The 14,278-nt window shown below is 39.3% G+C and overlaps 1 protein-coding gene across 1 annotated transcript; it reads left to right on the top strand.

Moving 5' to 3' along the window:
• Nucleotides 1-224: 224 nt before the first annotated feature.
• Nucleotides 225-9,863, top strand: LOC137215564 (zinc finger protein 181-like). The gene is given in 6 exon segments (XM_067720941.1): nt 225-893; nt 1,575-1,650; nt 5,868-5,988; nt 6,232-6,330; nt 7,618-9,024; nt 9,027-9,863. Coding segments are annotated over 5 exon segments (1,686 nt in total). The 5' UTR covers nt 225-893; nt 1,575-1,641; the 3' UTR covers nt 9,077-9,863.
• The last annotated feature ends 4,415 nt before the right edge of the window (nt 9,864-14,278 follow it).

Here is a 14,278-nt window from a genome sequence, read left to right as displayed (position 1 = left end):
GAGACTAAGAAGCGCTTCTGGGGCCGGAGGAGGGTCAGAGGAGTGTTTTTTCCCAGGATTGAGGGTCTTGGTCCTCAGTGCCCTCACTCGAGTCTGATAATCCTGAGTCCTTCGAGGACGTGTAATGCACATCACAGCGGCAGTCACTGTCGTAGCGAAGACGTGACCCCTCGAACTTCTGGGAAGTGTCATTGGTCCGCAGACAGCTAATGTAACAGCCCGGACACAGGGCATTTGGGAAAATACAGTCCTGGGCAAGCGGGCGCCAAATACTCAAGACCTATACAAGCTGGACAGCGTGACAGCAAAGTTTTGGATGACAGGAGACCTTTGGCTGGTAGAGGCCACTTCGTGTCCCGCATTAGCAAGGCTGCCCTTCTCCGGGCCGGACAACACCTGTGCGAGCAAAGGAATGACCCGAAAGACGTTTCGCGGCCGCATAATTTTCTGGGAAGTGTAGTTTCGCGGTTCGGGCGCCATTGTCTTCACAGCGCATCTAGACGGCTGCCGTTGGCTCCGGGAAGCAGAGTTCGCCAGAAACGACTGTTGTCCTCGCGATACTTAGCGTGTGTGTCCGGTGGAACAGCCCTGCTGTGTAATTTCTCACACAGCCCAGGCTGTGGTCTCGCGGTGCGCCGAGATCGCGCGGTCGCAGTGCCTCCTGGGAAGTGTGGTTTTTTGGGAGGCGACCGTGCGACGCACCGGCAACTTTTGTATCCGACGCGTAGGAGTCTGAGAAGTGCAGCCAGCCGTGGACTCCGCTTTTGGCCCGCCCCACGGTCGTCTCCGGCCCTGCAGCGGAATTCTCGGTCCTGGAATCGCGGAGGACTCTGGGCAGCGCAGTTCCCGCAAGGCGGGAGGCCATTGTCCGCTGCAGCGATCCGGCGCGTTAGGTACAAGGAGGTGCCCACTGTGGACGGCCGCGCCCGGCTTCGGTGCTGGCGGGCTCCGCTGAGGTTTAAGGCAAGTGTGGGTCCCGGGAGGGCCGCCGCAGGCCTCGGGCTGATGGCACCCGGGCGCTGGGCATGGCAGCCACAACGTCGCTGGTCCCAGGGTCTGCCCCGCGGTGTGAGCCCAATAGGCCCCTAGCTTCTCTGGGCCTCTGTCATGCTTTGTAAAAGGGGAGTAAGGATGGCGCTTACCTCAGAGCTGTTGCGAAAAGGAAAAGGGAGAGCCAGGGTGCGTTGTACGCACTGAAAGAAAACGCCATCTACATTAAAAAAAAAATCCAGTGTGTAAACCTTGAACAAATTGCTTTAATATCGCCGAGTTTCAGTTTTCTCAGAGTTTAAAAAAAGAAATCTGGAATAATGTGAATGCCTACTATGCATAGTGGTGAAGACCGAAAAAGCTCTTATTTAACAGTGTTATTACTGTTGTTTTATGAGTTTGTCACTTATGTATATGATAGTTGATTTACACGCAAATGGCACCTGGTTACCTCTTGCCTAGGGAAAGGTTAGAGCCCTAGAAAGTGATTCCCAGTGTGATTCTCCATGCAGGTGTGTCCAGAGCTGCAAGATAAGCCTGATTTTTCATGACTGCTTTTTCCTGTCCTTGATCTGCCTTTTCAGGCACTGCCCTTCTATAAGAAGAGAGCCTGGAAAGAGGACTGTGTTGACTTTTGGAAATTGCAGAGTCATGTTTCAGGTAAGTTGGTATGTCCCCAAATCTTCCTGAAACACCTACTTATCAGGACTCTTGAGTGTTTGCTTTGCCTTTCCTACCAGTTCCCACCTCACAGAGTCCTTTTAGGGACTGGATCTATGATTCCTTTCATTATAGCACAGGATGTAGACTGCAGAACTCCAAAGTACTGTCTTCTCTCAGTGCTTCTGTTTTCTACCAGTTTCTTGCTAGAAGCCTCTGAAGAGTCTTGAGCAAAACTTTTTTTTAAAATTACAATTCAAAGTTCAAGTTTGGAATTATTTGCTTTGTAGTTGTCCAAACTGTATCATGTGGTCTCAGTTAATGGTGTATGTCAGTCCTTTCAGTTGTTCAAGTCGAGAGGTTTGGAGTCATCCTTGAGATCTCCCTTTCTCTTATAACTAACATTCAAACACTCTAGTTGGATCTAAAATATACACAGTGTATCTACACAATCTGACCATTAGTTACCCCATCACTGCCACTACCACTGCCACCCTGGTACAAGCCACTTATATTTTGCAGTAGTCACCTTGCTGGATTCTCTGCTTCTGCCCTTGACCCTCTTCAGTCTCTTCTCAATACAGCTGTCATAGAGATCCTCTTGTTATATAATATCCTGTCATTCCTCAGCTTAAAACTCTTTGGTGGCCCTAACTCATAATAGAAGTCAGAGTTGGGTCGTGACATAAAAAGCTTTGTACAGTTAGGCTCTCTTATTACCTCCCTGATCTCATCTTCCTTCTCTGTCTCTTTGTTCCCTGTGAGCTCCAGCCACACTGGCTACTGCCTCCAGGCCTTGGAATCTGCTGTACCATCTACTTGGAATATTCTTTCCCTGGATATACACAAGCTTGCATTCTTACCTCTGTATCTCTGCTCAGGGGTTACTTTCTCGGTAAAGCCTCCCTGAACACCTATTTAAAATTGCAGTCACCTTCTCTCGACTGTCACTTCCACTCCTCCATCACTGTGTTTTCATAGCACCTATCACTCACTAGCTGATACACTATGTGTTTAGTATATGCATACACTCATCGTTTGTCTCCTCCCACTGGAAGAGATTTTTTTTCTTTTTTGTTGACTGTTTTATCTTCAGTGTCCAGAGTGGTATCTGGCATAAAACAGATGCTTAGTAAATAGCTACTGAGTGAAAGAGTGATGAGAAAATGATGGGACAGAATCATGGCGTGGAAGTGAAGCCTGCACAGGAGAAGGTATGAGTGGCAGATGTGCGTGTTGGGCAGAGTCTGTTTCTTGGGTATATTAGATAATTAGAATTGAAAGAACTTTTTTTTTTTAAGTAAAAGCTAAAGTGAACTAATTGCCAAAATCACTCATGGATTCATTTTCTAAACACATAATGAAGTACCTGTTAGGAAGACTCTTACATAGGTTTGGGTGTACACTGACATGCAGGATTTCATGATCTCGTGCAATACTGTCCAGGAGAACTTTCTACAGTGGGGGTAGTGTTCTATTTGTGTACTGTCCAATGTGGTAGCCACCAGTGCCGTATGACTATTGAGTGCTACAGTGACTGAGGAACTGAATTTTTAATTTTATTTTAATTTTATTTTAATTAATTTAAATTTATATAGCCAAATATGGTGGCTACTGTACTGAGCAGTACAGGACTGGTAGAAAAGTAAGAAAGCATAAGAAATTAAGGTATTTATTTAATATCCTAAGTTCTGGGGACAAAGGTGAATTAACATCCCAGGCTGCTCAGGCAATTGAAGGGGAAGAAAGAGTTGAAGCATCCCTGGGGAAGCAAGGCTGGAGTTGTTTCAGTGTCTCATAGTACCAGGGCGGCAGAGGTAGAAGTGAAGTTATACCAAACTGAGAAAACACCTTGCATGTAGGTAGAGAGGCCCAAGAGTCTTTCAAAGAAGTGCAAAAATTTTGTACAGCAGTGGTTTTCAAAATAGGGTGACTTTATCCCCCTTAGTCCCACTCATAAGGGACATTTGATAATGTCTAGAGACATTTTCAGTTGTTATAACTGGGGGTGGGGGTGGTTAAGGGGAGTTGCTACTGGCATCTAAAGGGTGGAGGCTAGGGATCCTACTAAACATCCTAAAATGCACAGGACAGCTGGCACAATAAAGAATTGTCCAGCCTAAAATGTCAGTAGTGCCAAGATTGAGAAACTCTGATTTAAATAAAGATCAAAGAGTATCTATTAGATTATGTGAGGTTTCTTCTCTAGACTATTAATACAATGATATTCATTAATATCAAAACTTAAAATGTAAAATATCTTTGCATTGGTGGAGTAAAGCATAGTGTTTTATTCACTTAATGTAGTGTTGATTTTTAAATTTGGCTTATCATTTGGGATTTTTAAAAGCTAATCATTTAAAGACCACTGTGGGGGGCTTCCCTGGTGGTCCAGTGGTTAACTTCACCTTCCAGTGCAGGGGGTATGGGTTCAATCCCTGGTCAGCGAGCTAAGATCCCACATGCCTTGTGGCCAAAAAACCAAAACATAAAACAGAAGCAATATTATAACAAATTCAATAAAGACTTTAAAAATGGTCCACATCAAAAAAAAAATCTTAAAAAAGAAAAAGACCACTGTGGAAAATAGGAAAAGATGGAAATTTTCTCAGTTCATATGATAAGGCTAGCGTAACCCTAATACCTGGCTAAGAGTAAATACAAGTGGAAAAAAGAATTTTCCCTGGTGCCAAAAGAGAGACCTTCTCCCCCTCCCTTTTCTTAGAGTGTTTCCTTGAGAAAAATCTGTAATTGTATATCCTTTCCCTCTCCCTTTGAGATGCTTGTTCATCTTTTTCAAAGCTAAATAAGCCTCTGCCAGTTTTGCAAAGCATTAAACTCTTTCTTAAGGGCCTTGGAGCCATCTCTTTAAAATGGAAACATGAAGGAAGATGCACCCCTACCTCCCTATCTGTATGGGAGTTTAGCCTAGACTCCTGGCTGCAGATTCTAACTACTTGCTTGTCATAAAGATATGAGTTTCAAAATTTTTCTTTGGGATAAAGGCAGTTAACACAGATGACTACCCCAATTACCAGGTGAATTTAGGATGAACTGTGTGTAGCAAATGATGCTGTCAAGTCCTCTTACTTAAGGACAAGTTATCATTTACTTTGAAAACATGTGTAATGGATTGTATCTGCCTGAGTTTGTAAAAGGGTGAAATTTCTTTCTGTCCTTGGAGTCTCATTAGTGGTTACCTGTGAAGTGCATTATAGTCTGGTTTAGTGCTTATTCAGTAATAAAACTGTTTTTTTTTTTTAAACTGTAGAGAGGATTTTCTGCTTGGTAGATTTGATTTTTAATTATTTCCCTAACACCTGATGAAGGTAAATTCCCTCTTTAAAACCAAAGACCAGTGTCACTGGTGAACACGTGTATTAATAAAATATCCAAATAAAGTAACAGAATATTGAATCTACACTTGGAGTGAAAAATTTACAATAGCCAAACAATGCCTATTTCACCAGTGAAAGGTAATAATAATGACATTTTAAATGCATACTTTGTTTGCACATATTTTAATTTGACTAACCAGTAAGCTATTATTAAACATTAAAAATTTTGCTATTTTAAATAATACTGTGAATGAGTACTATTGGGAAGAAATCTATTTTCTTAGAATATTTTCCTTGAAATGTGTCTTTTTTTTTTTCTTTGCCCTTCCTTTAAGGTTCTATTCAAGGACTACCTATGGCATGAAACCATCCTTCAGTCTTCTTGCCCAGGGGTCTCAAATTATTTTAATTATAGATTATGAATATGAGGTTTAATTATGTACCATAAATATTTTTGCTTTTTGTTTATAAATTGGTTATGAATGTGTCTATCTTTAATATAAAGGTGTCTTTTTATTATGAACCTATTGGATTCTTTTTTTTTGAACCTTAATTCATGTTCTTTTACCTGGCACGTAAACTATAAAAAACAGAGCTAAGCACTTGACTATACGCCAAAAGTTGAATGCTGATTTTGAAAAATTTTATAATTCTATTCCCTACTCTCCTGAAGCAGAGCTCTTATATTTATCTCTTATCCTTATTGTATAACAATGCCAAGCACATAATTATCCAATTATTACTTAACTTAGATTCCCGATCATTGTCACAACTGCTGAATCTTGTTCCCTTTCTTCCACCCCAGGGTAATTTTACCTCTTAACCAGTGACAAAAGAGGCCAGGGCTATGGTTGAGCCTAAATGTGTTTGCTATTTCAGGTGACATTTAGTGATGTGGCCATAGACTTCTCTCATGAAGAGTGGGGATGGCTAGATCCTACTCAGAGGAATTTATACAAGGATGTGATGGTACAGAATTATGAGAACCTGGTATCTCTAGGTAAGCATATTTCTGCCTCCACCCCAATGAGGGAGATCTTTCTTCTGCCACTCCAAATTGCTAGAGATCCTCCTTAGTAAATGTTCTGAGGAAATGTATAGCTCTGTTGTGTCCTGCCTGAAGCTTATCTTCCCGTTTCAGTGAACATCCTTCAGACCTTTCTTCGGTCCCTTTTTTGATGATAGTCTCTCCTCCATGAAGGCCACAGCTTAAACAATGTTTGTTCTATATTTTTCCTGTAAGCAGGTCTTTCCATACCTAAGCCATACGTGATTGCTTTATTGGAGGATGGCAAAGAACCTTGGATGGTGGAGAAAAAGCTGTCAAAAAGTTTGTTTCCAGGTAAGTCATGGTGAATCAGGCAAAGGAGATCTTTGTTTAAAGATGCTTGTAGAAAGTATGGAGGCATTTTAGTATATTTTAGGGATACTGTCATCAGAGATTCCAAATGTAACAAAATTGAGGGATCCTTAGCTTAGATTTCAAAACAACCATTCCTCTATCCTAAATTATTATTTTTCTGTATTACTCATGTCATCTCATCAAAAGTGGAGGGTTTTGGCGTCATAATAATTCAAATTGTTATTTATTTGAAATGAAAATAAGGCAATTATTCTTTTTGAGTCCACTTAAGGAAAAATATACAAATGGTTTTAGGCTGAAAAAGCAGAACTTCAAAGAACAAATATGAACATAAGTGTTAGAGGAAGTAAGGGATATATAAGAAGGTTTCTGAGAACAGTATTTTCTTTATTTTTTCTTCTGGCTGCGTTGGGTCTTCATTGCTGCATGTGGGCTTTCTCTAGTTGCGGTGAGCGGGGGCTACTCTTTGTTGTGGTGCACGGGCTTCTCATTGCGGTGGCTCCCCTTGTTGGGGAGCACGGGCTCTAGGGCACGCGGGCTTCAGTAGTTGTAGTGCACAGGCTGTAGAGCGCAGGTTCAGTAGTTGTGGTGCAAGGGTTAGTTGTTCTGCGGCATGTGGGATCTTCCCAGACCAGGGCTCGAACCTGTGTCCCCTGCATTGGCAGGTGGATTCTTAACCACTGTGCCACCAGGGAGGTCCAGAACAGTATTTTTTAATGTCAATAAATATGATTTCACACAGATCCTACATAAACTCACAAAGCTTAAATCTTTCTGAGCCATAAAGAGTATTTAGATTATTTTGTTTTCATTGTAGCTGTTTAGCACAGTGCTATATATTCTCCATATTAAGCATACTAATCTGACAGCAAATTTAGATTAATCAAACGTTGGAGAACCAAGGCTGTGTGAGATAAAATGTAGTCTTTCACATAAGTATAGGCACAAAATGTTGGCTTGGGATCCAGAATGCCTTCTGCATTTTCTTTCTGATAGTTTCCTTTTTTCCCCCAAAACTGATTGCCTATGTTAACCCATTTCCCTTATTATACTCTGTTCCTGCCTCGGTGAGCTGTCTGTATTCTCTGTGCTGCATTTGAACTTTGTTCAGAAATCATTGAATATATGAGAGTTGTCAGAGCCATGTGTCTTGGGGGTTAGAGGGGAATGACTTTATTTTTTATCCAGTTCTCCTATTTCTACCATAGAAGTTTCTTTTCAAGAAGTTCAGTAAAAGCAGTGTTTTGCTGTCTTGATATATTACAGATTGGAAATCAAGATGGGAAAGCAAAGAATTATCAACGAAGGAAGATATTTATGATGAAGATTTTCCCCAAATGGTAATAATGGAAAAAACTATAAAACAAAGTCATGAATTTTCAAATTTTAACAAGGACTTGGATTATATAGAGAAGTTGGAGGGGAAGTGTGAAAATCAGGTAGAACATTTCAGACCAGTGACCCTCACCTTTAGAGAAAGTCCCACCAGGGAAAGTGTTTACAAATGTAGTAAGTTTAGAAGCATCTTGCCTTTAAAGTTTATTCTTTCTGAACCACAGAGAATTTCTGCTGAAGGGAAGTCACATAAACGTGATATATTTAAGAAGAGCTTACCAGCAAATTCAGTTATAAAAAATGAGAATATCAATGATGGAAAGAAACTTTTGAATTCTGATGAAAGTGTGGCAGCCTTCAGCCAAAGCAAATCTCTTACCCTTCACCAGACTTTTAATAGAGAGAAAATCTATACATGTAGTGAATGTGGGAAAGCCTTTGGGAAACAATCAATCCTTAATCGCCATTGGAGAATTCACACAGGAGAGAAACCCTATGAATGTCATGAATGTGGGAAGACTTTTAGCCATGGCTCATCCCTTACTCGACATCAAATAAGCCACAGTGGAGAGAAACCTTACAAATGTATTGAATGTGGGAAGGCCTTTAGCCATGTCTCATCACTTACTAATCATCAAAGCACTCACACTGGAGAGAAACCATATGAATGTATGAACTGTGGAAAGGCTTTTAGTCGTGTTTCACATCTCATTGAACATCTGAGAATTCATACTCAAGAAAAACTCTATGAATGTCGAATATGTGGGAAGGCCTTTATTCACAGGTCATCTCTCATTCACCATCAGAAAATTCACACTGGAGAGAAACCTTATGAATGTAGCGAATGTGGAAAAGCCTTTTGCTGTAGCTCACACCTTACTCGACATCAAAGAATTCACAGTATAGAGAAACAATTTGAATGCAACAAATGTCTGAAAGTCTTTAGCAGCCTCTCATTTCTTATTCAGCATCAGAGTATTCATACTGAAGAAAAACCCTTCGAATGTCAAAAATGCAGGAAATCCTTCAGCCAGCCTGAATCACTGAATATGCATTTGAGAAACCACACTAGATTGAAACCTTATGAATGTAGTATATGTGGGAAAGCCTTCAGTCATAGGGCATCCCTGTTTCAACATCACAGAATTCATACTGGAGAGAAACCCTATGAATGTATTAAATGTGGGAAGACCTTCAGCTGTAGTTCAAACCTTACTGTACATCAGAGAATTCATACTGGAGAAAAGCCATATAAATGTAATGAGTGTGGGAAAGCATTTAGCAAAGGCTCAAATCTTACTGCCCATCAAAGAGTACATAATGGAGAGAAACCCAGTAGTACAATAAGTGTGGAAAAGCCTTTAGGCCATATAAATCACTATACATGTGAAAGATCATATAAGAGAGAAACTGCATAAATGTAGAATTTGTCATAATATACTGTAGCCATAGATCCTCCCTGATTCAAAATCAGAAAATCTATACTGGAGAAAATTCTTATGAATGTAATGAATATGGGAAACTCTTTAGCAATGATACAAGCCTTATTGTCTATCACAATTCACACTGTAGAGAGACTATATGAAGGCAGTAGATGTGGGAAAGACTTTAGCCAGCATTAATCCCTTAACTGACATAAGTAAATCCACACTGGGGAGAAACCCTTTACATGTTACAAGTACGGGAAGGACATTAGGTGATATGAATCTCTTAAAAAACATTAAACACATACAGGAGAGAAGCAATATGAATATAAAAATTGTGGGAAGTCCAGTTAAAATGCATCCCTCATTTTACATCAAAGAACTCACACTGGAAAGAAAGCTTATGTAAGAAATGTAGCAAAGTGTTCACTAAGCATTCTTAGCTTGCTAGACATCAGAAGATTAACGTTAGAAAAACCTGAAGGATTTAGGAATTATGTGTAAGTCTTTCTTTGCAATGATGCTAATTTGTAAACAATTCTACAGGAGAACAAACAAGCATATTATAAATGAATATGCATATCTTATAGTAGCAGCATGCATTTTACTCAAGAGTTCTACATAGAAATTATCTTTAGCTAATGGGCATGTGAAAATAGTCACCCAGTGGATCCAATAAATGTTATAATTGAAAATTAAAGTTGCAACAGAAGTAAAAAGTGGTGTGAATAAAATTTTTGGTCTCTAGTAAAATTATTTTGTATATATTGGACTCTTTCACTGACACACTGATATTTCTTACAAAATTTTCCACTACTTTCCTCTTGAAGAATTAGGATCAGCTTTCCTATATAGCCTTCAGTGGGAGACTAACAAACCTAGAAAAAAATGGCCTGATCTCTGAGCTAAGAATGTCTCTATTTTGATAAGGATAATCCACAGTCCATTTCCAGTTGGCTTAATTGACACATTTTAATTTTTACAAGTGCTGTGAGAACATAACCAAGAAACTATACATACTATGAGGGATTAGAGCAGAGAGGATGTGCTTTTTAATCCAAATCCTAAGGAATGAGTCCTAATTACAGTGATCCTCCATAACTGCAGATTCTGCATCTGCAGATTCAACCACTGGCAGTTGGAAAATGTTAAAATAAGTTTTTATCCAGAAAGTTCTAAAAAGAAAAACTTGAACTTACCGGCTGCAGGCAGTTATTTACATGGTATGTACATTGTGTTTACAACTACATGGCATTTACATTGTATTAGGTATTATAAGTAACCTAGGGATAATTTAAAGTATACAGGAGGATGTGCCTAAGTTATAGCAAATACTATGCCATTTTATGTAAGGGATTTGGAGCACCTGCAGATTTTTGTATCCATAGTGGGTGAGGGAGTATGTTGGTCCTGGAACCAGTCCCTCACAGATGCTGAGGACAACTGTATGTAAGGCACACATGCTCTTGGAGTTCATTCTAGGCAAAGCAGACAAGCAAGTTCTATCATGTTTTCTGCATCCAGAATACATTATTCAGTGTCTAGTTTCAAGTTTTGTGGCTTTGAGGTACTACTGTTGGCAGCAACACTAGTAACAGCAGCAGTCATTTCCCCATCCCTTGATCATTGTTATGGGAGGTTGGAATTTACTAGTCCAGAGCTGTTCCCATTACTTCTCCAGCCTGCTCACCAATTTTGAGAGCACTAGTATCCTGCAACATATCTTCTTAAAATAGTTTTTGTTTTCTACACTGAACCTTGACAGATAATTATAAGGGGGATGGCTTCAAATATAAGTTTCAGATAAGAAATGGAATAGCCTTACGGGCTTCACAGTTTCCTTTCTTGTGACTGGAAAGGTGATACAGATCAGCGATTAGGATTGTATGGACACAGTTGCAAGTAAAGGGCAGTTATATAATTTATATTCCAGATTATGTTCTCTATGGCATTTGATAGTTGTAAGACATTATTTTAAGGAAGAATATTATATTGGTGATATAATTCTGGTATGGAATGAGTAATAGGGTTTCCAACTTTAGACAAAATATTCTACTCTGGTACATATGCTACTTTTAACAGAAAGCTAAGAGGTGAAGGCACATAGCAATTCTCACCAGGTATAGTGGGTCTGGAATGGGATGGTGAAGTTTTAATATTAAGCAGAAATTTATCTTTCCTTTGATTTAGTTTTAGTTATAAGATTTATTTCGACATTCTATGGCATGTTGAAGGATCTTCGATAAATTTATAATTAAAGGAGTATGGGATGGTATCAAACAAGGATAAGAACATTTATAATTATGGATAGACTGGCCCCTAGAAGTATATTTAGTTGTGCAATAATGGCGGTAGCTTTTTGTTTCTCCTGTGCTCTGTCCTCTGTTCTCCTAAGCACTGATACAGCAAAGATGAAGTAGTCCTTTAATCCCCCAGATTTTATTCGCTTTCACTACACATAGTTTTATGCCATCTTGTTATTTTGTTATGAGGATTCGTCCAAATACTCATACTTTGTCATTTAAAAAGCATGAGCATACACGATAATGTTTTACAAATCTTGATTTAAAGTGCCTTCACAATAATACTGAACTAGGAAAAGAAATCCAGAGACTTAAATATTTGAGATAGTGACGGTTTTAAGAAAGCAGTAAGAGTATATACCTGAGATCATAATGATGTTATAATGTCACCAATGGAGAATCGTGCTCAGTCTTATCTCTTAACCATTTCTTGATGTGTATGAAGAGCACAGGCTCTGGAGTCATGTTACCTGGGTATAAAACCAAGTTATGTGTATACTGGCTTTGTATGACCTTGGACAAATTACTTTGCTGCACCATGCCTAAGTTTCTCCATCTGTAAAATGATGATAATAAGATCTCAGGATTATTATGAAGATTAAGTGGGTTAATTGATGTAAGATGCTTATAATGCCTGGTACCTCAAAAGCACTAAAATAAATATTAGCTATAAATTTCATCATCATTATCTTCACATGGCTGCTTCATCATTCTGGTCTCAAATGTCACATCTTCTAGTGGGTCTTCCTAATCACCTGTCACCCATCTACTTACTGTTTCACCTTTTGGGGGGCTCTTACAAGACACTCCCATTTGCTTCCAACAAATCTTCCTTTGGTATTTGAAACATCTTGCAGGGGAATATATTTATTATCCAAAATACTCTGAGGAGACACAAAGGACACTGGATAGGAAAAAGTGAGACAAGAACACAGCAGGGCTGCAGGAAGATGGGAGGGTGTACTACACATGTGTTTTGGAGAAAGAGCAGAATGAAGGAGGCTCCAGGTCCCTGTGGAGAAGAAGTGAGGCTTTGCCCAGTGAGACCAGAAGCCTAAAGGTCTTCAGCATCACCTCTCAGTACAGGGTCCTTTGAAATGAGTGCAACTGCCCTCAGTGTTCCTGAATAGAGTTTACAACCATGTTATTGAAGGTCACTGATGCCTGGAAAGTTGGAGTAGCTTCAGTAGGCTTGGGCTAGTCATATGTTGCTGGAGACAATTGTGCAGTCATTCGTAAAAATCCTGAAAGAACCAAGGCACACATCACTAAGCACTTTGTGGGAGACTAGCTCTGTGTTGGGCACCGAAGGGGAGTCAGATACTACCTTTTAAACAGGATGCAATTGTGTTAGAGAAAAAAATGCCTATGATTTCGTTGATGAAAGAATGACAAGGCTGTGCGGCTTGAGGGGCACAGAAAGTAAGTTCTGGCATTAAAGATGAATAGGGAAAAATTATAATGGTAACAAACAATATCGCTAGCAGCAGTATTTTAGTTTCATGGCTGTATACAGTGCACTGTATGCTGAGAACTTTGTATGCAGCATTCAAGCAATTAAATATTGCCAGCTCTGGACCCAAATTCCCAGGTTTGAATCAGCCTATTGGTACTGACACTTGCTTTTCATTAATCTTAGAAAAGTTACTTCATTTCTCAAGCTTTGATTTCAGCATCAAAACAAAAATAATTCCCACTTCACCAGGTGGTTGTGAGAATTTATTTATTCATAAAGCAAACAACAGAGTGATTGGCACATGTAAGTTGTTTTGTGTGTTTTTCTTTTATTAATCCTCCCAAAAATGCTATAATCTTTTCTATGGCACAGTCAGCAACCTGAGACTCAGGCAGCACTAGCAAATCTCCCAGAGTCACACATCTCAGGAACACAGGCTGAATTTGAACATCCAGTGAAAGACATACAGTTGCCTCCTGGCAATACTGTCTCTCAGAAGATCAAGGTTCTCTTTGCAATCTCACATGTCCTCTCATGCCTCCTTGAACAAAAAATATTCCCTTTGACCATGTGGTTCGTTCAGCCTAGAGTGTTTCCAATATCTATCAAGTTCACCTGCCAGAAGGACTACTGCCTACCTTACAAAGTTCACTTTAGGTGTCTGACAACAATTCCTCAGGCAAAAATGGAGAAAATGAGAGATTAAAAAAAAAAGTAATAAGGCACTTGGAAAACAAAGAGCAAGTTGGCAGAAGTTCCTCCTTTCCAGTAATTACTTTAAATGTAAATGGATGAAACTCTCCAATCAAAAGACAGAGACTGGCAGAATGGATTAAAAAGCTAAACATTATCCAGCTACATGCTGTCTATGAGTGACTCACATTAGATCCAAAGACACAAATAGGTTGAAAGTGAAACAGTGGAAAAATCTATTTTATGCAAATAGTAAAAAAAAAAAAAGAGCTGTGGTGTCTATACTAATACAAGACAAAACAGACTTTAAATCCAAGATTACAAGTGACAAAGAAGGTCATTATAAATAAAATGTCAACACAGCAAGAAGATATAGCAATTATAAGCATTTACACATCTAATAACAGATCCATCAAAATATATAAAGAAAACATGGAAAGAATTGAATGGAGAAACAGTTCTACATTAATAATGGGAGATTTCAATACCCCACCTTCAATAATGCATAGATCAACCACATGGAAGGTAGGTAAAGAGACAGAGAACTCAAACAAGTCAATAAACGAACTACATCTAACAGATAAATGACACTCCACCCCCAAAGTGCAAAACACACATTCTTCTCAAGTGCATGTGAAACATTCTCCCAGGATAGATTATACATTAGGCCACAAAACAAGTATCAATAGATTTTAAATGATTGATATCATCATACA

Source organism: Pseudorca crassidens, chromosome 20, assembly GCF_039906515.1.
Source record: "Pseudorca crassidens isolate mPseCra1 chromosome 20, mPseCra1.hap1, whole genome shotgun sequence".
NCBI lineage: Eukaryota > Metazoa > Chordata > Mammalia > Artiodactyla > Delphinidae > Pseudorca > Pseudorca crassidens.
The sequence above is the reverse complement of the archived record's forward strand: the minus strand, read 5'-3'. Positions and strand labels throughout refer to the sequence as shown.